Source organism: Neoarius graeffei, chromosome 3 (assembly GCF_027579695.1).
Source record: "Neoarius graeffei isolate fNeoGra1 chromosome 3, fNeoGra1.pri, whole genome shotgun sequence".
In the NCBI taxonomy this organism is placed as follows: domain Eukaryota; kingdom Metazoa; phylum Chordata; class Actinopteri; order Siluriformes; family Ariidae; genus Neoarius; species Neoarius graeffei.
This window is the reverse complement of record NC_083571.1, coordinates 15,284,395-15,309,321: the sequence shown is the minus strand read 5'-3', so window position 1 is coordinate 15,309,321 and position 24,927 is coordinate 15,284,395. Positions and strand designations below refer to the sequence as shown.

General features: G+C 42.6%; 1 protein-coding gene across 4 annotated transcripts in view; it reads left to right on the top strand.

Moving 5' to 3' along the window:
* Positions 1 to 24,927, top strand: part of tbc1d32 (TBC1 domain family, member 32) — a 194,471-nt gene that overhangs the window by 105,565 nt on the left and 63,979 nt on the right. For all 4 annotated transcript variants that reach the window (XM_060916426.1, XM_060916427.1, XM_060916430.1 and 1 more), the window contains 4 exons: positions 3,221 to 3,343; positions 5,842 to 5,950; positions 6,197 to 6,290; positions 19,788 to 19,913. In XM_060916426.1, coding sequence (XP_060772409.1) covers positions 3,221 to 3,343; positions 5,842 to 5,950; positions 6,197 to 6,290; positions 19,788 to 19,913 — 452 coding nt within the window. The remainder of the gene's footprint in view (positions 1 to 3,220; positions 3,344 to 5,841; positions 5,951 to 6,196; positions 6,291 to 19,787; positions 19,914 to 24,927) is intronic.

Here is a 24,927-nt window from a genome sequence, read left to right as displayed (position 1 = left end):
AGGGTGCTGTGTGTTCTGGGAGCTGTAGTCCGGAGTGTCCATGTTTGTAGTTTGCTCATTCTCAGCGGGTTTACTGACACCATCCATCCATCTGTCTACTTTTGTCAGTTCAACAAAGGTTCATGTGAATGAACAAATCACATATTTTTGTTTTTATTGCATTTTGGAAAATAGCCCAATTTTTCTGGAAATGGGATTTGTACTTATGAAGCCAACTTTGTCACAGTAATATTCAATTGTGATTTTTTTTATATATATTTTTTTTTCTTCATCATGTGGAAGAAATGGATTTCTGCAAATTTTGTACATACTCTTCAGGCATATTAACTTATTGTTCCCAAAGTGACTTTCAAGCTGCAGTAAATCACATTGTGGGTAATAAAACACTCAGGAAGGTAGAAGAAAAAGAACAACAACTTTTACACTTAAGCACAGTGAAATCCCTCTCTGCATAGCCCATCTGAAGCAGTGAACACACATGTGAGCAATGAGCACACACACATACCCAGAGCAGTGGGCAGCTATGCTACAGTGCCCAGGGAGCAGTTGGGGGGTTAGGTGCCTTGCTCAAGGGCACTTCAGCTCAAGGTTCCCCATGTTAACCTAACGTTATGTAACCCCATGTTAACCTAACCCCATGTTAACCCAGTCTTTGAACACGGATGAAATGTTTGACCATCACAGAAGACTCTATAATAAGAGTCGACTCTGTACAACCCTGATTCCAAAAAAGTTGGGACAAAGTACAAATTATAAATAAAAACGGAATGCAATGATGTGGAAGTTTCAAAATTCCATATTTTATTCAGAATAGAACATAGATGACATATCAAGTGTGTAAACTGAGAAAATGTATCATTTAAAGAGAAAAATTAGGTGATTTTAAATTTCATGACAACAATACATCTCAAAAAAGTTGGGACATGGCCATGTTTACCACTGTGAGACATCCCCTTTTCTCTTTACAACAGTCTGTAAATGTCTGGGGACTGAGGAGACAAGTTGCTCAAGTTTAGGGATAGGAATGTTAACCCATTCTTGTCTAATGGAGGATTCTAGTTGCTCAACTGTCTTAGGTCTTTTTTGTCGTATCTTCCGTTTTATGATGCACTAAATGTTTTCTATGGGTGAAAGATCTGGACTGCAGGCTGGCCAGTTCAGTACCCGGACCCTTCTTCTACACAGCCATGATGCTGTAATTGATGCAGTATGTGGTTTGGCATTGTCATGTTGGAAAATGCAAGGTCTTCCCTGAAAGAGACGTTGTCTGCATGGGAGCATATGTTGCTCTAGAACCTGGATATACCTTTCAGCATTGATGGTGTCTTTCCAGATGTGTAAGCTGCCCATGCCACACCCACTAATGCAACCCCATACCATCAGAGATGCAGGCTTCTGAACTGAGCGCTGATAACAACTTGGGTCGTCTTTCTCCTCTTTAGTCCGAATGACACGGCGTCCCTGATTTCCATAAAGAACTTCAAATTTTGATTCGTCTGACCACAGAACAGTTTTCCACTTTGCCACAGTCCATTTTAAATGAGCCTTGGCCCAGAGAAAATGTCTGCGCTTCTGGATCATACGGCTTCTTCTTTGAACTATAGAGTTTTAGCTGGCAACGGCGGATGGCACGGTGAATTATGTTCACAGATAATGTTCTCTGGAAATATTCCTGAGTCCATTTTGTGATTTCCAATACAGAAGCATGCCTGTATGTGATGAAGTGATGTCTAAGGGCCCGAAGATCACGGGCACCCAGTATGGTTTTCCGGCCTTGACCCTTACTCACAGAGATTCTTCCAGATTCTCTGAATCTTTTGATGATATTATGCACTGTAGATGATGATATGTTCAAACTCTTTGCAATTTTACACTGTCGAACTCCTTTCTGATATTGCTCCACTATTTGTCGGCGCAGAATTAGGGGGATTGGTGATCCTCTTCCCATCTTTACTTCTGAGAGCCGCTGCCACTCCAAGATGCTCTTTTTATACCCAGTCATGTTAATGACCTATTGCCAATTGACCTAATGAGTTGCAATTTGGTCCTCCAGCTGTTCCTTTTTTGTACCTTTCACTTTTCCAGTCTCTTTTTGCCCCTGTCCCAACTTTTTTGAGATGTGTTGCTGTCATGAAATTTCAAATGAGCCAATATTTGGCATGAAATTTAAAAATGTCTCACTTTCGACATTTGATATGTTGTCTATGTTCTATTGTGCATACAATATCAGTTTTTGAGATTTGTAAATTATTGCATTCGGTTGTATTTTGCACTTTGAGTGACAAATACTCTGAACAATAATACCAGCATATGCTAATTTGCTCATATGAAAGAGTAATCCTCTGTGAACTTTATTAGGAAATCGACGTGCACATTTTTACACATGCAGTCCTTTAGTAAATCAGAACCTAAGTGTTGTCAGTGCAAAACTACTTTATGACATGCATGTTTACTAGGTGTGGACTGAACACTTCATGCTGAGAGAACTACAAGGAACTATAACAGTTTTTAGTATGCCACAGTTGAAAGAGGACTACATGAAATCCCATGTAATACCAGAGCCCATCCATCCATTCACTTATCTATCTATCTATCTATCTATCTATCTATCTATCTATCTATCTATCTATCTATCTATCTATCTATCTATCGAGAAGCTGATAAAACACTGATGCTAGATGACAGTGCTGTATCGTGCTATATTTCAAGCATCATGCTATAGCTTGCAAAATCTTGCCAACGTCTGGTGCAATGGCCAGGATGCTGATTTAGCCTCATTCCCTGTGAAGAGGTGGATTACTCTGGAGACTCCTCTCAAATCAAGCTTCAGTGCCATCATTAGAATCCATTAGAGAGAGAAATCAGAGTCTCATCACAACTACACCAGCTCACCCCCGCACCCTCCACCCACCTCCACACACTTATTCAGAGCTGCTCAAATACTCTCCACTCATATAAAACATCCTCAGAGCCAAAAGTCCAGGCTTTTATCATTTCCCTGATCTACCCCCTCAGTTTGCGGTTTCAGTTTGATGAAAAAAAGCACAGTTGTAAGAAGTACTCTGGCTTTGATTTGGATTTCTAAACCAGCACAATGGTCTTGTTTCTATACAATTTTACGTGTGATATGACCTTGGAGACAAACATGCACATGCATTTTCTTTCTTTTTGTTTTATTTCTTTTGAATTGATCAAACCCTCCCTCTTTTTCCTCCTTCAGACTCCTGAGTGCAATGTGCTGTAACCTGGACTCCCTTCTGCTCCTGGAGTCTCAGTATAAACTCTCAGATGTTCTGCTTCAGAGTCAGAAGGACAATGTCATCGAGTCCTCCACTGGCCAAGAGTATCTGCAGGATTCTTATACAATTAAGATTCATTCACTCTTTAGCATGGACAGTTGTTAGGAAGGAATAAAATTTGGGCATGCTGTTACAGGAAAATAATCAGCAACTGGTTGGGAGATGCAGTCTGACACAAAGTGGAGTTACTATTACCAGCCTGAAGCTGATTATTTTCCTGGAACATCACATGCTGAAGTGTTTTATTCCTCTTAGTTGACAAATTTCTGTTATACATGTGTGTGTGCGCGCGTGCGAGTCCACCAGATTTTCATACCAGATGGTCAGATTATGGATTTTGAGTTATACCTGTTGCATTACACTACCAAGCCTCCATATACAGGAAATACAAACCAAAATGAAATTGGACGAAGGGAAGTTACTGTAAATCTGACATGAAATCGTGCACACAACCCAAAAAGGTCCCTTTTCCAGGCATTGACAACAGATGATACAGAACCTTGTGAATCCATCAGGAGACAATCTTGACTGTAGATTATTGGCAAATTTCCCAGATTTGTTGAGCAACAAACCACAAAATGCTGCTCGGAAGGTCAAGAAAACATGTGGTGAACTATTAGCGTCGCCAAATGAGTGTTGCACGAAAACTGCATTTTGTCATTCGCTGATTTTTTTGGCAGAAGGAAGATCTATACTTGTCTCAGTCGTGGATGATGTTAAAAGTGGTAAATGTATCCCATAGGAAGTGCTAGTGAGGTGATTATTTATTAATAGTCACGAGATCAGCCAGTAAAAACAGTGCAAAATATTGCACGCTTTTCAACGCATTCTGTAAACAGAGCATCTGGTACAAAAATCCCATGGCGCAACACATATATTCTGTCCACATTCACTGAATATAAGCAATCACGTGCACTGATTGGCTACTCTACTACTAGGCTATCAGCTCATATATCGTGAGTAGAGAAAAACAAAATGGCGGAGTGTGTTAGTGAACCAACCAAGGACGAAATAAAAACTGTACTTGAAAACAAAACCCCAAAATAATACAAAAAAAGCAACAAAATATGGAATAAAAGTATTTGATGTTAAGAACATGTCTTTTTTTTTAATTTTTCAAGAATTATTATTATAGCATTTTTCACAAGTTGCTACTCTCATTTCGCTGGTTTGTTTACATTCTAAGTGGAAATGATTTTGTCGGATGTTTTGTATAAATTTTTTACTGGTCGAATGTGCAAAAAAAAAAAATGCTCTGTTTTTCAAAATCCAGTGAATGTGGATAGAATTAAAACAGTTATTCCACTCAATCTCGTCATACATGGCTTACACCCAACTCGATGCTACGTGCCTCGTCAGCTATCAACTCATGTACAACTCGATTTCATGGAATAACTGTGTGTGTGTGTGTGTGTGTGTGTATCTTGCTATTGAGGATATAAACCATAATTTGCATGCCAGTCTCTCTTTTTCTCTTTCTTGAAGTTAATAATCATAACAACAACATTATTATTATTATTATTATTATTATTATTATTGTAACATGACAAGCTATGTTTTTTTATCTTATTAAATTCAAGATCAAGAATAAAAGAGAGGCTGGTGAGGGAATGACTGTTTATAGCTGCTATAATATGCGTAACATGCTATAAGTGACAACAGGAACTAAATTATTTCGCTTGTTGATGTTTACACAATGTTCCCTTTATTATTATAGTCAGTGAGCAAAGACTCACTGACTATAAGGTCAGACTATAAGGTTGCTTCAGAGGTCATAGCTCACAAATAAGGGAAGCTTATGGTCTAATACAAATCCCATCCCTGATTTATCACACTTCCTGGAAACCAGTACTCACTGGAAACTGGTTAGTGTAATTTCATCAGAAGTAGTCTTCTTGACACTGGATGACTCACATTGCGACCAAACATTAAATCACAAAGCTAAACAGGTTTTTGCTTGAAACTGGAATTATGTCTTCCTTCAGCACATACCACTCCACACCAGCATCTCAGTCATATTCACATTATTTAATTTCAGCTTTCCTTACTTGTAGGTACATTAGATTGAGAGCCCAAGTGCAAAACTACTGAAGCAAGCTTCAGACACAAAATGTGTTTTGACTGAGTGATCATGTTTGGCATTAGGGGAATTTTTTTTCCCTTTCATTTCCATGATTGTCTAAACATATGGGATTGTTAATGCCTATTAATGGCTTATGTCTATTTGAAGGTTTTATTTCCTTTTCACTTCCTGTCAATGAACAGTGCCGAGTTTCCCAAAAGCATCGTAGCAAAAAGATCATCGTTAAATGGTAGAGCAAGCAGCACAATGATCACTCACTCTCACATACACTCACTCACTCACTCACTCACTCACTCACTCACTCTCAGTTATGATGCTCTTGGTGTTAAGAGGCTTTTGGGAAACCCACCACAGTTTAATAAATAAAGGTGTTGGTTAATCGCCGGTACGAACCAGAGGCCAAAGATACCATTGTTAAGACAATGTTCTGTTGATGTATACTTTATTCCTGTTCCATAGTGTGTTTATCATTGATGGCCTGTCTGTGGAGAGAAACCACTTCCTGGTTCGGATGAATGTGATCGGTGGACCATCTGAAAGGAGACTTCCTCCCAGAGCACTGCAGAAGGTTAGAGTGCTCATTTTTCCTCATGTGAGCTAAAACAGCTGTGAAAACATACAGCGATTAACACCTTTTTGTCTTTGCTTTATTTCCTACAAATGGTTTCCCATTTATTTATTTACTTACTTATTTACTTACACACACTGTTCCCTAATTTTATTCATGGTAGTTATTCTACTTTTGGTTCTAACTCATTTACAGTGATTATGGGAGCAAATAATTGTTAGTAACTAATGTGCATCTGCTATTCAGGGGAATGATCCATACCCGTGGCCGATATTTTCATCATACCCTGTGCCCACATGTTACACCCTCGAAATGCCAAAGACCTCCTGGTCTAAACAAGGTAAGAAGCTGCTGCTTCAACACAAGTTTCTTCATTAGTGTTAAAGCAGCTCACCCACTTTTTATTTTTCTGGATACTCACTTGGATTTGTTTAGTCTAATATTCATTTGTTTAGTCTGGTATTTGTTTCACTTGTTGTTTTGTGTACAATGTTGAAAACCTGAAGCTGCAGATGAGGAGCTTCATTTAATGCTCATATCAAGCATCATTTGATCTCCGTGACTCTGATCATGGCATGGTTGGAGGTGCTAATTTGGTTTGGACTGGTTTGGGTTTTTAGTATAACTGCTGATCTCCTGGGATTTCACACACAACAGTTTTTAAGCATCCAATGAGTGTACGCTCTCTGGTCAGAAGAGAATTTGCTCAGATTGGCTCAAACTGACAGGAAGTCTATATAACTCAAATAACCACTCCATACAACCATGCTGAGGAGAAATGCATCCCAGAATGCACGACATGTCATACCTTGAGGTGAATGGGCTACAACAGCAGAAGACCACATTGGATTCTACTCCTATCAGCCATGAACAGCAGTCTTTTATGTTTATTTATTTAGCTTTTATTTAACCAGAAAGTACCTTCCTTGAGATTAAGAGCTCTTTTGATGGAGACCTGGCCAAGAAAGCACATCATTACAAGGCAAAATAAAAACAGGGACAACAGATACATAATACCAAATACAAAATCCAGTTTAGAAATAACAATAGCAGTCTACAGTGGGGTTTTTTTGGGTTTTTTTTTAAATCAGAGCTTTGAACTTCCCCAAGGAAATAAAATCATTAATAGTATGTTCTGAAGGTCATTCCATGACCAAGGTGCAAGATAAGAGAAAGCCATTCTGCCAAGTTTTGAGCAAGTCCTGGGTACCTTATAGAGCAGCCAACTATCCATCCATCCATTATCCATAATCACTTATCCCCTGCAGGGTCGCGGGCAAGCTGGAGCCTATACCAGCTGACTATGGGCAAGAGGTGAGGTACACCCTGGACAAGTCGCCAGATCATCGCAGGGCTGACACATAGAGACAAACAACCATTCACACTCACATTCACACCTATGGTCAATTTAGAGCCACCAATTAGCCTAACCTGCATGTCTTTGGACTGTGGGGGAAACCAGAGCACCCGGAGGAAACCCATGCACACATGGGAAGAACATGCAAACTCCACACAGAAAGGACCCCATCAACCACCTGGGCTCGAACCCAGAACTTTCTTGCTGTGAGGTGACAGTGCTAACCACCATACCACCGTACCGCCTGAGCAACCAACTACACAAGCAAAAATCATAATAGTTGTTGGTAAGTAAAAGAAGATTACACAGATAAGAAGGGAGTTTACCCAGTATGACTTTGTAAATAAAAATATAGCAATGCTGCTGTCTGCTTAAGCTTAATGAAGACCAAGGAACCAGATCATAAAGTACACAGTGATGTGTTCTGGACAATGAATGATATATAAAACAGAGAATGCGATATACAGTGTCTTGCAAAAGTATTCATCCCCCCTCGGTGTTTGTCCTGTTTTTTCACATTACAAGCTGGAATTAAAATTGATTTTTTTGGGTGTTGGCACCATTTGATTTACACAACATGCTTACGACTTTAAAAGTGAAAATTATTATTTTATTGTGACACAAACAATAATTAAGATGAAAAAAGAGAAATCTGGAGTGTGCATAGGTAGTCACCCCCCCAAAGTCAATATTTTGTAGAGCCACCTTTTGCTGCAGTTACAGCTGCAAGTCTCTTGGGGTATGTCTCTATTAGCTTAGTACATTTAGCCACTGGGATTTTTGCCCATTCCCCAAGGCAAAACTGCTCTAACTCCTTCAAGTTAGATGGGTTGCGTTGGTGTACAGCGATCTTCAAGTTATGCCACAGATTCTCATTTGGATTGAGGTCTAGGCTTTGATTAGGCCATTCCAACACATTTAAATGTTTCCATTTAAACCACTCCAGTATAGCTTTAGCAGTATATTTAGGGTCATTGTCCTGCTGGAACGTGAACCTTCGTCTCAGTCTCAAACCTCTGGCTGACTCAAACAGGTTTTCCTCCAGAATTGCCCTGTATTTAGTGCCATCCATCTTTCCTTCAGTCCTGACCAGCTTTCTTGTCCCTGCAGATGAAAAATATCCCCACAGCATGATGCTGCCACCACCATACTTCACAAAATTGAACAAAAAGTTCAATTTTAGTCTCATTTGACCAGAGAATCTTCTTCCATGTGTTTGGGGAGTCTGTCACATGCTCCTGGGCAAATTCCAAGTGTGTTTTCTTAAACAATGGCTTTTTTCTGGCCACTCTTCCATAAACACCTGCTCTGTGGAGTGTACAGCTTAAAGTGGTCCTATGGACAGATACTCCCATCACCGCTGTGGATCTTTGTAGCTCCTTCAGTGTTCTCTTTGGTGTCTTTGTTGCATCTCTGATTAATGTCCTCCTTGCCCGGTCTGTGAGTTTTGGTGGGTGGCCTTCTATTGTCAGGTTTGTCGTGAGGACACATTCTTTCCATTTTTCTATCATGGATTTGATGGTGGTCCCTGGGATATTCAAAGTTTGGGATATTTTTCATGATCCAACCCTGATCTATACTTCTCCACAACTTTGTCACTAACCTGTTTGGAGGCTCCTTGGTTTTCATGTTGCTTGCTTAGTCGCGTTGCAGAGTCAGGGTCCTTCCAGAACAGGTTGATTTATGCACACATGTGACAGATCATGTGGCACTTTGATTGCACACAGGTGGATCTTAATCAACTAATTATGTGACTTTTGAAGTGGTTGGACCATCTCTTATTTAGGGGTTTCATACAAAAGTGGGTGAATACCTATGCACATTCCAGATTTCTGTTTTTTCATCTTAATTACTGTTTGTGTCACAATAAAAAAAAAATATATATATATATATTATATATATATATATATATATATATATATATATATATATATATATATATATATTTGCACCTTTAAAGTGGTAGGGATGTTGTGTAAATCAAATGGTGCTAACCCTCCAAAAATCCATTTTAATTCTAGCTTGTAATGTGATAAAACAGGGCAAACATGAAGGGGGATGAATACTTTTGCAAGACACTGAATGATGTGATACACAGAATCAAGGCAGTGAAGTACAGATGAGGCAGCATGCCTGTAAATAATATCCCCATAATCTCCAACACTTAAGAATGTAGCCTGTAGAAGAGTTTTCCTAGCTGCTGAATCAAGACAGGCCCCGTTTCAATTATAAAAACCCAGCCTGGCCGTCAATTTCTTCACTAGGTGCTCAGTATGCACTCTAAAAGAGAGCCCATCGTCCGACCAAATACCCAAGTGCTTTGTGGCACCGGGGGCGTGGCCGAGTGGCAGTCTGTGAATGGAGGGCGGAGTCAGGGAAGGTGAGTGGTCGTATCGCTACACCTGTCGTCAATTAACATGTGTTTGTGTGTCTCCTCCAGTGACCGCACTCTATAAAAGGAGAGTGAGAAGGGGAGGTCGGCGCCAAGGGCTTTATAGTAGCCTGTAGGTGTGTGCGCGAGAGAGAGAGTTTGAGTTGTGTGCTGAAAAGCAACAATAAAGAAAATAATTAAGACACAAACTGCCGCCTGCCGTGCTTCTGTGCTCCACCCACATCAGGGTCTCTCTACAGTGGTGCCGAAACCCGGAACGAGTGCAGAAGGGAACAGCCCCATGGAGTCCTCTCCGTTCAAGGACCTGATCCATGCCCTCACCACAGCCCAGCAGAACCAGTACCAGGCGCTGGTCGCCCTCTGAAAGGAGCAAGAACAACGGTTCGAAGCCTTGTTTCTGGCCCAACAGGAAGATCACCAGGCGTTCCGGCACCTGCTCGCGTTGGCGGGGTCCACGACCGCCACCGGAGTGGACCCTCCCCACCTCACCCTAACAAAGATGGGTCCGCACGATGATCCGGAAGCCTTCCTCGCGCTCTTCGAGCAAGTAGTGGAGGCATGGGGTTGGCCGGTCTACCAGCGCACAGCGCGCTTCCTCCCCCTGCTGACGGGCAAGGCATAGCTGGCCGCGCTGCAGTTCCCCGCTGACAGCTGGCTCGTGTATGCGGACCTCTGATGAGCCATCCTACAGCGTGTCAGACGCTCCCCAGAGCAACAACAGCAGCGCTTCCGCTCACTGCGCTTGGAGGAGGTCGGCTGACCGGTCGCGTTCCGGCAACAACTTCGGGATGCCTGCCGGCGGTGGCTGAGGGCAGACGACCACGACGCTGAGGGAGTGATCGACCTGGTGACACTGGAGCAATTCGTCGCGCGACTTCCAGAAGGAATGGCGGGGTGGGTCCAGTGTCATTGCCCGGTGTCGCTGGACCAAACTATCAAGCTGGCAGAGGACCACATGGTGGCAGTTCCGACGGCAGGGAGGCGTGTCTCCTCTTCTCCTCTCTCTCTCCCTCTCCTTCCCGTCCTCACCCCATTCCCCCACCGCAGAGGTGGGGGCCGGCTCCCCCCCTAGCTGGCCTGGCGCGCCCGTGGTGTCATCCCATTTTCCCCTTCCTTGTCTGTGTCTCCTCCCCCCCAGGTGAGTGATGTCTGTAACACTGGTGCAGAGGGAAAGCCTGGGCCAGTGTGCTGGCACTGCGGGGAGCCGGGACATCTCCAACATCAGTGCTCTGCGATGGAGGTGGGCGCGGCGGTCCGGGTCCCCGACGCGCCAGAAACTGCCCTTGATCAAGCTGGAGCATATCGTATACTGATAAGTGTCCAAGGGGATACGTACCAGGCTTTGGTGGATTCCGGCTGTAACCAGACCTCAGTCCACCAAAGCCTGATGCAAGGTGAGGCAATGGAGAGAGCATGAGTGGTGAAGGTGTTGTGTGTGCACTGGGATGTTCACAACTACCCTTTATTGTCCGTCCACATTCTATTTAGAGGAGAAAAGCATAGTGTAAAAGCTGCGGTTAACCCACATCTTACCCACTCGCTGATTTTGGGGACTGATTGGCCGGGTTTTAAGGAATTAATGATGCACATAGTAAGGAGTGGGTCCTGCAGTAATCCGTCTGGGGAAAGCCCCAGAGTAGCATTGGCGGGAGAAGCTGTCACAGAGCCGTCTACGTCAGCACCGCGTCAGGGCGATATGCGGAGTGAGGAGCGCCCCGGCCCTCCTTCCTCTCTCGGGTATTCCCTTGGGGATTTCCCGTTAGAGCAGTTGCGAGACGGGACTCTGTGGCATGCATTTGGCCAAGTGAGAGTAATCGATCATCAAATTCTCTAGCCAAATGCAATGCCGGCCTTCCCCTACTTTGCTATTATTAAGGATAGGTTATACCGAGTGATGCAGGACACTCAAACTGGTGAAGAGATAACAGTTATTAATTCCAAAGAGCCGCAGGGATCTCATATTCCAGGTGGCTCACTTTAATCCCATGGCCGGATATTTAGGGCAGGATAAAACACTAGCCTGAATAATGGCCCGGTTCTATTGGCCAGGGATTCGTGGGGATGTCCGTCGGTGGTGTGCGGCAAGCCGCGAATGCCAATTAGTAAATCCCGCGGCCACTCTAAAAGCGCCTTTGCACCCTCTCCCTTTAATCGAGACCCCTTTTGAAAGAATTGGGATGGATCTTGTTGGGCCATTAGAGCGGTCAGCACAGGGATATCACTTTATTTTAGTTCTGGTGGACTATGCAACGTGATACGCAGAAGCAGTGCCTCTCCGCAATAACTCAGCACGCAGTATTGTGGAAACGCTCTTCTGCTTTATCTCCCAGGTCAGGATTCTGAAGGAAATCCTGACAGACCAAGGCACTACATTCATGTCATGCACACTGCATGAGCTGTATGGGTTACTGGGGATTAAGCCTATCTGCACCAGCGTCTATCACCCACAAACTGAAGGCTTAGTGGAACGTTTTAATCGAACTCTCAAAAATATAATTCGGAAGCTCGTAAGCGAAGATGCACGTAATTGGGATAAGTGGCTCAAGCCCCTGCTATTTGCAGTACGAGAGGTCCCGCAAGCCTCCACAGGTTTTTCACTGTTTGAATTATTATATGGGCGCAAGCTGCGTGGCATTTTGGACGTGCTACGTGAAAATTGGGAGGAGGGACCTTCGCCTAGTAAGAACGAAATTCAATATGTTCTTGATCTGCGCGCCAAACTCCACACACTCACGCACTTAACCCAGGAGAATTTGTGGCAGGCGCAAGAATGTCAAGTCTGACTGTACGACAGGGGCACACGCCTTAGGGATTTCACACCAGGAGACAAAATACTCGTATTACTGCCCACGTCGAGCTCCAAATTGATCGCCAAGTGGCAAGGGCCCTTCGAGGTCACACGGTGAGTCAGGGACGTTGACTATGAGGTGAGGCGAATGGACAGGTGTGGGGCATTGCAAATTTACCACCTCAATCTATTAAAACATTGGAATGAGGAGGTCCCCATGGCATCGGTGTGAGTAATCCCGGAGAAGGCGTAGCTGGGGCCGGAGGTTCAAAAAAGAAAACTGACATCACCCACCACTCCGGTCCCCTGTGGAGACCACATCTCACTGGCCCAACTCACGGAGGTAGCCCAGTTGCAGAAAGAATTTTCTGACGTGTTTTCGCGCCTGCCCGGCTGCACCCACCTCATAGAACACTACATTGTGATGCCCCTGGGGGTGGTAGTACACAGCCACCCTTACCGCTTGCCCAAACACAAAAAAAAGGTGGTCCGGTATGAACTCGAGGCCATGCTCGAAATGGGCATAATCGAGGAGTCCCACAGTGACTGGAGCAGCCCAGTGGTCCTGGTCCCCAAGACCGATGGGTCGGTCCGGTTCTGTGTGGACTATAGGAAAGTCAACGCGGTGTCTAAATTTGACTCGTACCCAATGCCTTGCATTGACGAGCTGCTCAATCGATTAGGCACTGCTCTTTTTTATTCAATGCTGGATTTAAAGAAGGGATATTGGCAGATCCCCTTGACTCCTCTGTCCCGAAAGAAAACGGCCTTTTCCACACCGTTTGGCTTACACCAATTCGTCATACTTCCTTTTGGGTTGTTTGGGGCGCCAGCTACGTTCCAGTGGCTTATGGACAGGGTCCTCCGCCCCCACACCACCCACGCAGCCGCGTATCTCGATGATATTATCATCTACAGCAATGACTGGCTGCGGCACCTCTAACACCTTAGGGCCGTCCTAAAGTCGCTGAGGCAGGCGGGTCTCACAGCTAACCCAAAGAAGTGTGCAATTGGGTGGGTGGAAGTACGGTATCTGGGTTTCCACTTAGGCAATGGGCAGGTGCGTCCCCAAATTAATAAGACGGCAGCGATTGCGGCCTGCCCAAGGCCCAAGACCTAAAAGGGGGAGAGACAGTTCCTGGGGCTGGCTGTCGACTATCGTAGGTTCATACCTAATTATTCGGATGTCACCAGCCCGCTGACTGATCTCTCTAAAAAGGGAGCACCAGATCCGGTCCAGTGGACGGAGCAATGCCAACAGGCTTTCTCTGGGGTAAAGGCTGCACTGTGTGGGGGGCCACTGTTACACTCCCCTGACTTTTCTCTCCCCTTTATTTTACAGATTGATGCATCGGACAGAGGGCTGGGGGCCATTCTGTCCCAGAAGGTGGAGGGGGAGGAGTATCCTGTGCTGTACATTAGCCGGAATCTGTCAGTGCGGGAAGGCAGGTACAGAATGATAGAGTGCCTAGCCATCAAGTGGGCAGTCCTCGCCCTCCGGTACTACCTACTGGGACGCCCTTTCACCCTCTGTTCGGACCACGCACCCCTCCAGTGGCTCCACCGCATGAAGGATGCCAACGCGCAGATCATCCGTTGGTATCTTGGCCTCCAGCCATTTAAATTCGAGGTGGTCCACAGGCTGGGGGTGCAGATGGTGGTGGCAGACTTCCTGTCCCATCGGGGGGGAGAGTCAGCTTCAGGCCGGACAGCTCCCCGGCCTGAGTCGGGCGGTGGGGGTATTTGGCAGCGGGGGCGTGGCCGAGCATCAGTCTGTGAATGGAGGGCGGAGTCAGGGAAGTTGAGTGGTCGTATCGCTACACCTGTTGTAAATTAACATGTGTTTGTGTGTCTCCTCCAGTGACCGCGCCCTATAAAAGGAGAGTGAGAAGTGGAGGTCGGCGCCGAGGGCTTGATAGTAGCCTGTGTGTGTGTGTGTGTGTGTGCGCGCGAGAGAGAGTTTGAGTTGTGTGCTGAAAAGCAACAATAAAGAAAATAATTAAGACACAAACAGCCGCCTGCCGTGCTTCTGTGCTCCACTCACATCAGGGTCTCTCTGCATACTTATAAGATGATATTTTTCCAATTGAGTCTCCTCCTAAGGTATGAATGCCAACAATATCTCAGATCTGGGAATGAGCTCTGGAAAAGATCATGAATTTGTATTTCTGAGCATTACGAACCAATTTTAGATCAAAGGCAGTGTGGAGCTCATCGACAGCCTGGTCCAGAGTGGAGGCAACTGAGTGGACTGTTGTATCGTCTGCACTTTAGCTGTAAACATATCCTTTAGAATATTATTAATAAAAATTGAAAATTAACTAGGGGCTAATATTGAACCTTGGGGGACTCTGTTCGAACTCTCCATAAACTTGACATCTGCATATATACACTGGGTTCTAAATGCAAGGCTGTTCCTAAACCACTCTATCATCAGTACCAATATCAGTGAGTCTGCTGGACAGCAGCTTATAGTCGACAGAATCGAACGCCTTGGACAGATCCACAAACCAGGCAGCATAACATTGCTTTCTGTCCAAGGCATTCGATTCTGTCAACCATAAGCTGCTGTTATGGTACTCTGACCTGATCTAAAGCCAGATTGAGTTTCCTTTAAAATATTGTTGGCTAAGAATTGTTTCAATTGGGAGTTTAATTGAGATTCTAAAATCTTGGCAAGTATAGAAAGGTTAGATATTGGACAATGTGTTTAAATCAGAGGGGCTCCCACACTTTAGTAAGAGGAGGACGTAGGCTGCTTTCCAGATTTGGGGGATAGAATTAGTCTGGAGGCTCAGGTTAAATATATGAGCAATGGGCTTGGCAGTAAAATCAGCTGCAAGCTTTTAGCTCCAAGTTATCAGGTCCAGGCAACTTTTTTGAATGAATAGCCTTCAGAGATCTCCACAGTAGAAATAGAATTAAAAATAAAGGGGTCCCTAGGTGAATCAGGTTAGAAGTGTCAAAAAAGTGGAATTAGAGTTCCAAGACCCTGTTATATATGTATTAAAAACAGATCCAGCTTATATAAAATGCTCTTAATTTGAGTTCAATAAAATGTATTCAGGGAGGCCGGAAGTGGAATTGGAGCAGAATTTATTGGGGTTATTGAGATTTTCCAAAATAGATTTTAAGTAATATTCTGACCTGGAAGTCAGGTCAGGTTAGATAATTCCACAGTGAACCAAGAATCGTCTTTCCCAGAAGTCCAGAATTTCTTCATATTTCTGAGGCTAATACTTTGTGAACATTAATCTTCCTAATAGTTTCCTGCTCACTGTTTTTCATTTATTTTCTCTGCATGCCTTGCCACTTCAAATAATATAAAATTAGGTACTACCTAATAGCAGAGCTTCCATTCAAATGAAAACAAACATGCAACAGATGATGTGTTTCAATTTCAATTTCATCACGAGAAGATACATTTCTCCAAACTCACATGTATATTATTCTTTATATTACTATAAACTACAGTGTGCTTTCGGGATTTATAGCAAAATGTTTTGAAAACAAAAGATACACGATTCATGAAAACACTGACTGGATTCAGGTCAACTTGTCAGATCCCAAAGGATTTCGCAGTGATTTCAAAATTAACATCACTATTTAGAATTAAATTCCTACAACTCATCATTTCTATTAATTCATTTTTTACATGTTTTCTTTCTCTTTCAGCTTGTCACTTTTCTTGTGAAATATTTATTCACCTTTCTCTAGCTCTTTCACGTCTTCTTTCCTTTTCTTCCTCTGTCAAAACTCTCTTTCTCTTCCTGGTTTTGACTTCATCTTTTTCTCCTTGGTTAACTTGTTCTGACATTGTTTTAAAGTTTGTATTAAAGTTTGTAAAAATGATTATTATTTTGTTGCACTGTTTGAGTTGTTCTCGGTGGAAAAACCCGATAAATATGAAATTATCTGTAGACAAAAATAAGTTATGTAGGCACACTCATGCTTCTAGTTCTCAGCAAAATCAAACAGCCAATCAGAATCGCGAGGGGGACGGACGGACGGACGGACACGGCTGGGATCCCTGTGTGTCCATGAAAAATCAACTCGATTGGTTACCATATTTTCTTAAGTATGGAGCTCCGCTCGTGCGGGCCTTCGCTATAAGCTCCGCTATAATGTAACTTGTTCTATCTCCTCCTGTTTATAAATGCTGTCATCACACTACTACTAGGATATCAGCTTATATACCGTGAGTAGAGAAAAAATATGGCGGAACGTGTTGCTGAACCAACCGAGGATGAAATAAAAACTAATCGAAAATAAAACCCCAAAAAATACAAAAAAAGCAACAAAATATGGAATAAAAGTATTTGATGGTGAGAACATATCTTTTTTATTTTTCAAGAATTATTATTATATAATTTTTCACAAATTGCTACTGTCATTTTGCTGGTTTGTTTACATTCTAAATTGATTTTGCCGGACGTTTTGTATAACGTTTTTATTTATCAAATTTGCAAAAATTAAAAATAAAAATGCTCTGTTTCTCAAAATCCCAGTGAATGTGGATAGAATAAAACAGTTATTCTACTCAATCTCATTGTACATGGCTTATAGCTCTCAGCTCATGTATGATTCAAATTCGTGTAATAACTGTTGAATATTTATTCTGTTTAAGTTGCTGAGTACTTTACCTCCAAACTGTGAATCAGTTGTTGGACTGTTGCTTTTCACCAGCCTCATTTGGAGCGGAGTCAGTAAAGGAGTACATAGGAGTCAAATTAAAGAGTTAAATCTCTGATTACAAAGGTTTCTGGGTAATGCGTATGGAACAGGATCATATGGAACATGCATCCTTCATTAAGTTGTTACCTCACCTGCGACAGAGTAAGCGTGGCAATGTATTGGAATCAGTGTGGTTTGTTTGTTTGTTTGTGTGTCTGTCTGTCTGTTAACAATCTAGCGTCCAGACGGTTACACCGATTCACTTCAGATTTTCAGGGTAGGTGGGCAATAGTCCATAGATTACCTGATTAAATTTTGGGGTTAATTGGATCAAAGTGATGGTGAAGGTCACCAGAAAGGTCAACCTTTCAGTCAAAATAACATTTTCCATTATAACTCAAAAATGGTTGCCAATAGACAGATGTTTACTATTATGCACATATAGGAACTCCCATATGGTCTTTCATTTGGCACCATGACCTTTGACCTTGAGTGACCCTGAAAGGTCAAACTCAAGGTCTCAGTTTTTCAGAGGGCTGTAACTTGAAAACGGTTGATGGTAGACATATTTACCATTATCAACTCACAAGAAGTGCTATATGGGTTTTCATTTGGCACCATGATCTTTGACCTTGAAATGTCAAACTGAAGCTCATGGGTTTTCAAAGAGCTATTGAGGTATTTCACCTGACGTCGCAGGGTCAGGTGATGCCCCGGTGTCCGCCATTTTGGACGGCAAGCTAGCTAATGTCAACATCATAGTACCTAGTATGTTGCTGTAGCAACGTTTACGTTCAGTCATTTGGATGACTGTTAAAACCTTTCAGTCTCAAGTTTTTCCTTTACTGTATTTACTAGTTTACTGAGCTGGCCAGCCCCGGAGCGCTAGCTAGCGCCGGCCAGCCCCGGAGCGCTAGCTAGCGCCGGCCAGCCCCGGAGCGCTAGCTAGCGCCGGCCAGCCCCGGAGCGCTAGCTAGCGCCGGCCAGCCCCGGAGCGCTAGCTAGCCCCGGCCAGCCCCGGAGCTCTAGCTAGCGCCGGCCAGCCCCGGAGCGCTAGTTAGCCCCGGCCAGCCCCGGAGCGCTAGCTAGCCCCGGCCAGCCCCGGAGCGCTAGCTAGCTAGCCCGCCCCGGCCAGCCCCGGAGCGCGCTCAGTAAACTAGTAAATACAGTAAAGGAAAAACTTATAACGGGCCATGTCTCAACAGACTAAGAAGTTATTTCAATGACATTTAATAACATTTTATCCTGAGGACCGAAAGTAAATGAAAATGTGAACAAATCTTAGCTGTCAGTGAACAATCCTGGTGGAAGCAGGTAAACGTCGTTCTCTAAGCCTGCTAACCTCAATTTTTGCAAATACCTCTCCCTCTGCTCGCCCTGTAAATGCCCTACGTCGCTGGATAGTGAAGGTGTTTTCTGCATCTCGCTCCTTTTTCTTTTATGTTTTTCATTTGTTGCCTTCCTCGCATTCAAACTGATTTGAGCCGTGCCGTCCAAAATGGCAGCATCACATGACTTGGTCATGTGAGTGAAATACCTCAATAACTTTAAAATGGTTCATGAAAGCCAGATGTTTACCATTATCAACATATAAGAAGTGCCACATGGGCTTTCAGTTGCCGCCATGACCTTTGACCTTGAATGACTTTGAAATGTCAAACTCAAGGTCATTGATTTCCATAGGACTATAACCTGACAGCTGATGATTGAGAAATATTACCATTATCATTACCATAGATATAAAATAAGTGCTGCCGGGCGAGGTTTGTTTTGCCTGGCAACACTTGTTTGTTATTGACCAAGATTCATTATCAGGAAATGCCGCCCTGGATAGTTTCTTCATTTCTGAGCTAAATTTTCTGGCCCAGAAATTAGCTCCACCCCTAGTCAAAGCAATGCTGCTCAGCTCCACCACATTGCTAACATTGCCAGTTTGTAAGGACAAGGCTTGTCAGTGTATTTATTGTGATTACAATTCACCTCACAAGCAGCCAAGGACTTAATTCTCAGTCCTGGGATTCAAATAGGGATTGAACCTAATCAAGCTCAGACTCATAATTGCAGAGTTACTACTTTTAATTCAACTGCAGGCTTTGTTTAATTAGTATTGAATCCTGATAAAGGGACAACACCCAGTGGTGTGTTTTGATAATGATGTATGGAGTTACATTTATATATCAATGTAAAATTTTCTCCTTGAAAAGGGAAATATTAAGCAGGCACATCTCAAGAAACATCTCTGAGGTAAATATCGGCAATTTATAATTTTTTGAAGTAGGAGTAAAATATCTACTAAACGATTGCCGCATTAGGTTCGTCTCATACCTGCTGTCATGTCAGCGTATCTGTATTTCAAAGCTAAAGCTGTCAAAGCATTACACGACCAAAGACTGGTGAAGCAAGTCACTCCTGAGCTTAATGACCCTGACTTATTCAGGTTTATCTGGCAAAACATTTGTAAGGCAAAGAGCATGGCATTTCTTGTCTTCTCAAAGGTCACGCTCAGTTGATTGAGTGTAGCCTCCTTCATAAGCCAGAACCGGTTTTAAAACTCATTAAGTTATAAGAAATTCATGAATTTGTGAAAAGGACTTGTTTGTTTTGTGTTGTTTGTGTGTCCCTACAGACTCTGAGGTCAGCGCTTTCCTGACTTCTTCTAAAGATGGCGAGAGAGATGAAAACTGGATGGATAACTGCAGGAGACATTTGTGCAAAGCCATTACCACCAAATCCAGCGTACTTACAGGAAGTGGTAAGCAGTGACATTTATGTGCTGAGGAGACATACTGAAGCAGCATGGTACACTTGTACAGGGTCAGTCATACTTGTTGACAACATTAACACAATAAAGATAGGCTTACTGTGTGTGATTTACAGCCTATGTTACATCACAGAAAAGTCACACATTGGGAAAAAAAATCACAGTCTATGGTCATGAATTGTTGCAATTTGCCGCTTCCCACATGCTAACCAGCGCTCGCCTTTCACATGTCAGTTACCAATCGGAGAGTTTGAAGGTTAATAGACACTTCCTCTGAGACACATGAAGAAGAAGAAGAAGAAGAAGAAGAAGAAACCTTTATTTGTCACATGCACATTTCAAGCACAGTGAAATTCATCCTTTGCGTTTAACCCATCTGAAGCAGTGAACACATGCACACACACACAGAGAAGTGGGCAGCCACACTAGAGCACCTGGGGAGCAGTCAGGGGTTAGATACCTTGCTCAAGGGCACTTCAGCCCAAGGCCGCCCCACATTAACCTAACTGCATGTCTTTGAACTGTTGGGGAAACTAGAGCACCCGGAGGAAACCCACGCAGACACAGGGAGAACATGCAAACTCCACACAGAAAGGCCCTCGCCGGCCACTGGGTTCGAACCCAGAACCTTCTGCTAATCAACCGCATCTTTATGAACTCATCATCATCACAGGGCAGTGTAATACATCTAAAGGGTAGCGCTATCTGCCATCTTCCTCATACATGAATTCACAGAAACCTTAATCCTCTTCGTCTCTTGAGGGGTATAAGACATCTCGTTGTTTCCATAACTTGATGCATTTTTACAGGGTGGGGTCATTGGTCCCACGCCCAACCCCCAACCTCGAGGATTTTCGTCTGGCCTCTACCCCCATGACCTGTCTGGCTTGGTTAGACCCGTCACAGGCTAAAACCCCCACCGATATTGCTGGGTTTCAGTCACGTGACTTTTCTTAGTGGTTTTACCGGAAGTGAAATGGTGAAATGGTGGTCTAAACAGCTGCTGTAGTGCAAACAACTAGCGATAACTTAGAGTATGCTTGTAATTTAAAAGGCACTGCTCACTTTAGATATATTCAGAAGATTGCTATGTGTAATGGAATAGACCCCTACAGTCTGAGAAAGAAGGATTTGTCATACGATCTCAAAAACTACCCTTCAGTCGAGTTCCCCAACATCTCGAACTATCTGGTGTTGCAGACATCCTTCTACACCGCAAAACAGATGAAAGCGTGGAAGAGTATGGAGGCTTACACCTTTTTTGTATGTGGCTGGGTAAAGGATCTTGGTATCAAGTCGCTGCCGAATGAATCCTGTATTGTTTTTGCCCGTGTAAGTATATTTTTTAAAGCTTTTTGTTCGCGTCTTTACAACGAAGCGCTGCAAGTTGAAGTGTAAACAAAGAACAGTTCGCTTGATTCTCACTTGTGTTGGTTCTTATCTCTCAGGTAAATCATTCACAAAGATCATCAGAAACCCCTTTAAAGATCTGGATCTTAGTTAAACAAGACAGAGAAGTGATCACGGCACATTGCAACTGTATGGCTGGGTAAGAATTTTGTCGCGACCTTCATGCATATGGACTTTGTGAGGAGTAAACAAAGAAACAGCTACTTTAGTGCTTCGTGACTAAAAAAAGTACTGTAAAATAATGACACATAGCAAGAAAAGTACTTGGAAAACAATAAGGACATAGCTGAGACAGATATACAAACCTTTCACCAAGTGATCACTGCAAACTCGAGCATGCTTCGACTCGGCTCCCTTTGATTTCAGTGAGAGGTTCAAAAGCCTCCTTTCTCGACGTCTTTTTGTGAAATCCTGTGTTTGTTCACCCTTTTTATGAGTTCATGGGGAACCCTGAAGGAATTTTTATCGGTTTCATGATTTGATCGATTCGAACAACCTAAAACAACTCAAGCGTAAGGCATTTTTCATGTGAGCAATGCACCTTCTCCGTACAAACGCTTTGTCAACTGAGCTTTGGTAGACCACCAGCTAAAGTTTTGAATAAGTAATGAGGCAGATGTGACGTCACGTGAAGCCCAGCAATACAGTAGTGTGCAAAAGTCTTAAGCACCCTATTTTTTTCATACAAACTTTATAGATTTCTATTTTTTGACTTTACATTATCGAGTCAGTACAAAAACATTTTTTGAGTTCCAAACGTTCGTTTTCCAGCACAAAATTAAATGTTACAGAAAAAAAAGTTTATATCTTAGCAAAACATTACATAAGAGAGCACTTTTCAGATTTTAAAAGAAAACATAATGAAGGCTATTGGGTTTTGGTGCAAAATTAAGAAGCAAGTGTGACAAAGTGTCCAGAAGAACTTGGACTGGTTCTGCAAGATGCTCAGTAAAACCTACAGCTCATTTCCTTATAAAACTGCACTCATTGTACCTGAGACTACGATTTTTATTTAAAGCAAAGAGTCATCTCACACCCAATACTAACTTTGTTATTTAGATTTATTATGGCTTACTGCTGTTTATAGTATTTTTTTTATGTTGAAACATTTCATTTCATTGTTTTTTAAGCTATTTTTGGTCGACAGCATTTCTTTACATGTGCTTAAGACTTTTACACAGTACTATAGCTCTCAGGGATCATTTGAGACACACAAGCCTTCCCAACACGACAAGGTACCAGCACAAAGAGGAAGACAGACATCTACGATTGGCTAATGTTTCTGTGATTGACAGGACAGAGATAGTATGTCAGCCCTCCCTTGGCTCCCTTGACTCCAGCCATGGATGACTATAGCCATGTCAGAAATTTCTGATTAAAATCTCAGAGTACAAGAGGATGGCAGGATGGCGTTGGTGGCAGGACGCTATCGTGTCAGTTGTGAAATGTAAACAAAACATGCTGATGAACAGAAAAACAAATCCTTTTACCTCAAGCTCAATGCAAAGAATGTTTCTGATTTCTGTTTCCAAAAACCTGGATCATGCTAATTTTATTTTATTTTTTTACTTTTTGAAGATCTTCATCGTATAATCTGGCATGGACAACACATTATTTCTCAGTCTGTTATAGAATACAGCTAAGATTTTAACAGAATCATTTCATAGAGTGTGACTAGTATTATGGCTGAAATCACACAGTCTAATAAAGGCTTAACAGATACCACAAGCACCACAAATTATACTATTATAATTATTATTATGTGCAATAATATAGGCCTTGGGCAGCACGGTGGTGTAGTGGTTAGCGCTGTCGCCTCACAGCAAGAAGGTCCGGGTTCGAGCCCCGTGGCCGACGAGGGCCTTTCTGTGTGGAGTTTGCATGTTCTCCCCGTGTCCGCGTGGGTTTCCTCCGGGTGCTCCGGTTTCCCCCACAGTCCAAAGACATGCAGGTTAGGTTAACTGGTGACTCTAAATTGACCGTAGGTGTGAGTGTGAATGGTTGTCTGTGTCTATGTGTCAGCCCTGTGATGACCTGGCGACTTGTCCAGGGTGTACCCCGCCTTTCGCCCGTAGTCAGCTGGGATAGGCTCCAGCTTGCCTGCGACCCTGTAGAACAGGATAAAGCGGCTAGAGAAAATGAGATGAGATGAATATAGGCCTTAAACTATTTTATGCATACTTATATAAAATCTATGTATATATGTGTGTATATATATATATATATATATATATATATATATATATATATATATATATATATATATATATACACACAGAGTCTACCTGTAATGTGCAATTTTTCCGAGCCTCTCAATAAGGCAATTTTTCTATACTTTTTCACGGTAGATAATACAAGTAGCCCTTTGTATTTAATCCTTCGTTTGTCTAATTTTTATTTCAGTTTTATTTATTATCTGTTTGACATCTTGCTACTGTGACACGTGAATTTCCCCGATGTGGGATGAATAAAGTGAATCTAATCTAATCTAAATCTTCCACTTCCAAAGTGTTCTCCAGGGATGTGATCTTGGTCCTGTTCTCTTTATCAGTTACAAAATTTGTCAAGAGGTTTCATGGTCTGTGATTTCAGTTATGCTAATGATGTAACAGATCTACAGTTCTAGTTCCCGAATTACAAAATTGTAAAATTGTCTTGATTTTAGATAGACGTTTGGGATAAGAGGGAAAATGCTGGGGGGTTTTGTGGGGGTTTTTTTGTTTGTTTTTTTAACCAAACTGTTCCTTTAATCACAATCTTATGGTAACACTTCCTTTGAAGCTCATATGCATAATTCAATCCATTATACAGTGGTATGAAAAAGTTTGGGCACCCCTAGTCAAAATTGCTGTTACTGTAATTACTGTTACTGTTAAGCAAGTTGAAGATGAAATGATCTCCAAAAGGCATAAAGTTAAAGATGACTCATTCCCTTTATATTTTAAGCAAAAACAATTTTTTATTTTCATCTTTTATATTTTCAAAATGACAAAAAAGGAAAAGGGCCCGAAGCAAATGTTTGGGCACCCTGCATGGTTAGTACCTAGTAACACCCCCTTTGGCAAGTATCACAGCTTGTAAACACTTTGTAGCCAGTTAATAATCTTTCAGTTCTTACCTGGGGGATTTTCACACATTCGTCCTTGCAAAAGGCTTCCAGTTCTACAAGTTTTTTGGGCTGTCTTGCATGCACTGTTCTTTTGAGATCTATCCACAGATTTTCAATGATGTTTAGGTCAGGGAACTGTGAGGGCCATAGCAAAACCTTCAGCTTGTGCCTCTTGAGGTATTCCATTGTAGATTTTGAGGTGTGTTTTGGATCATCGTCTTATTGTAGGACCCATCCTCTTTTTAACTTCAACTTTTTTACAGATGGTGTGATGTTTGCTTCCAGAATTTGCTGGTATTTATTCGAATCCATGCTTCCCTCATCCAATTAAATGTGCCCTGTGCCACTGGTTGCAACACAACCCCAAAGCATGATCGATCCACACCCATGCTTCAGAGTTGGAGAGGTGTTCTTTTCCTGGAATTTGGCACCCTTTTTTCTCCAAACATACTGTACCTTTGCACACTGTGGCCAAAAAGTTCTATT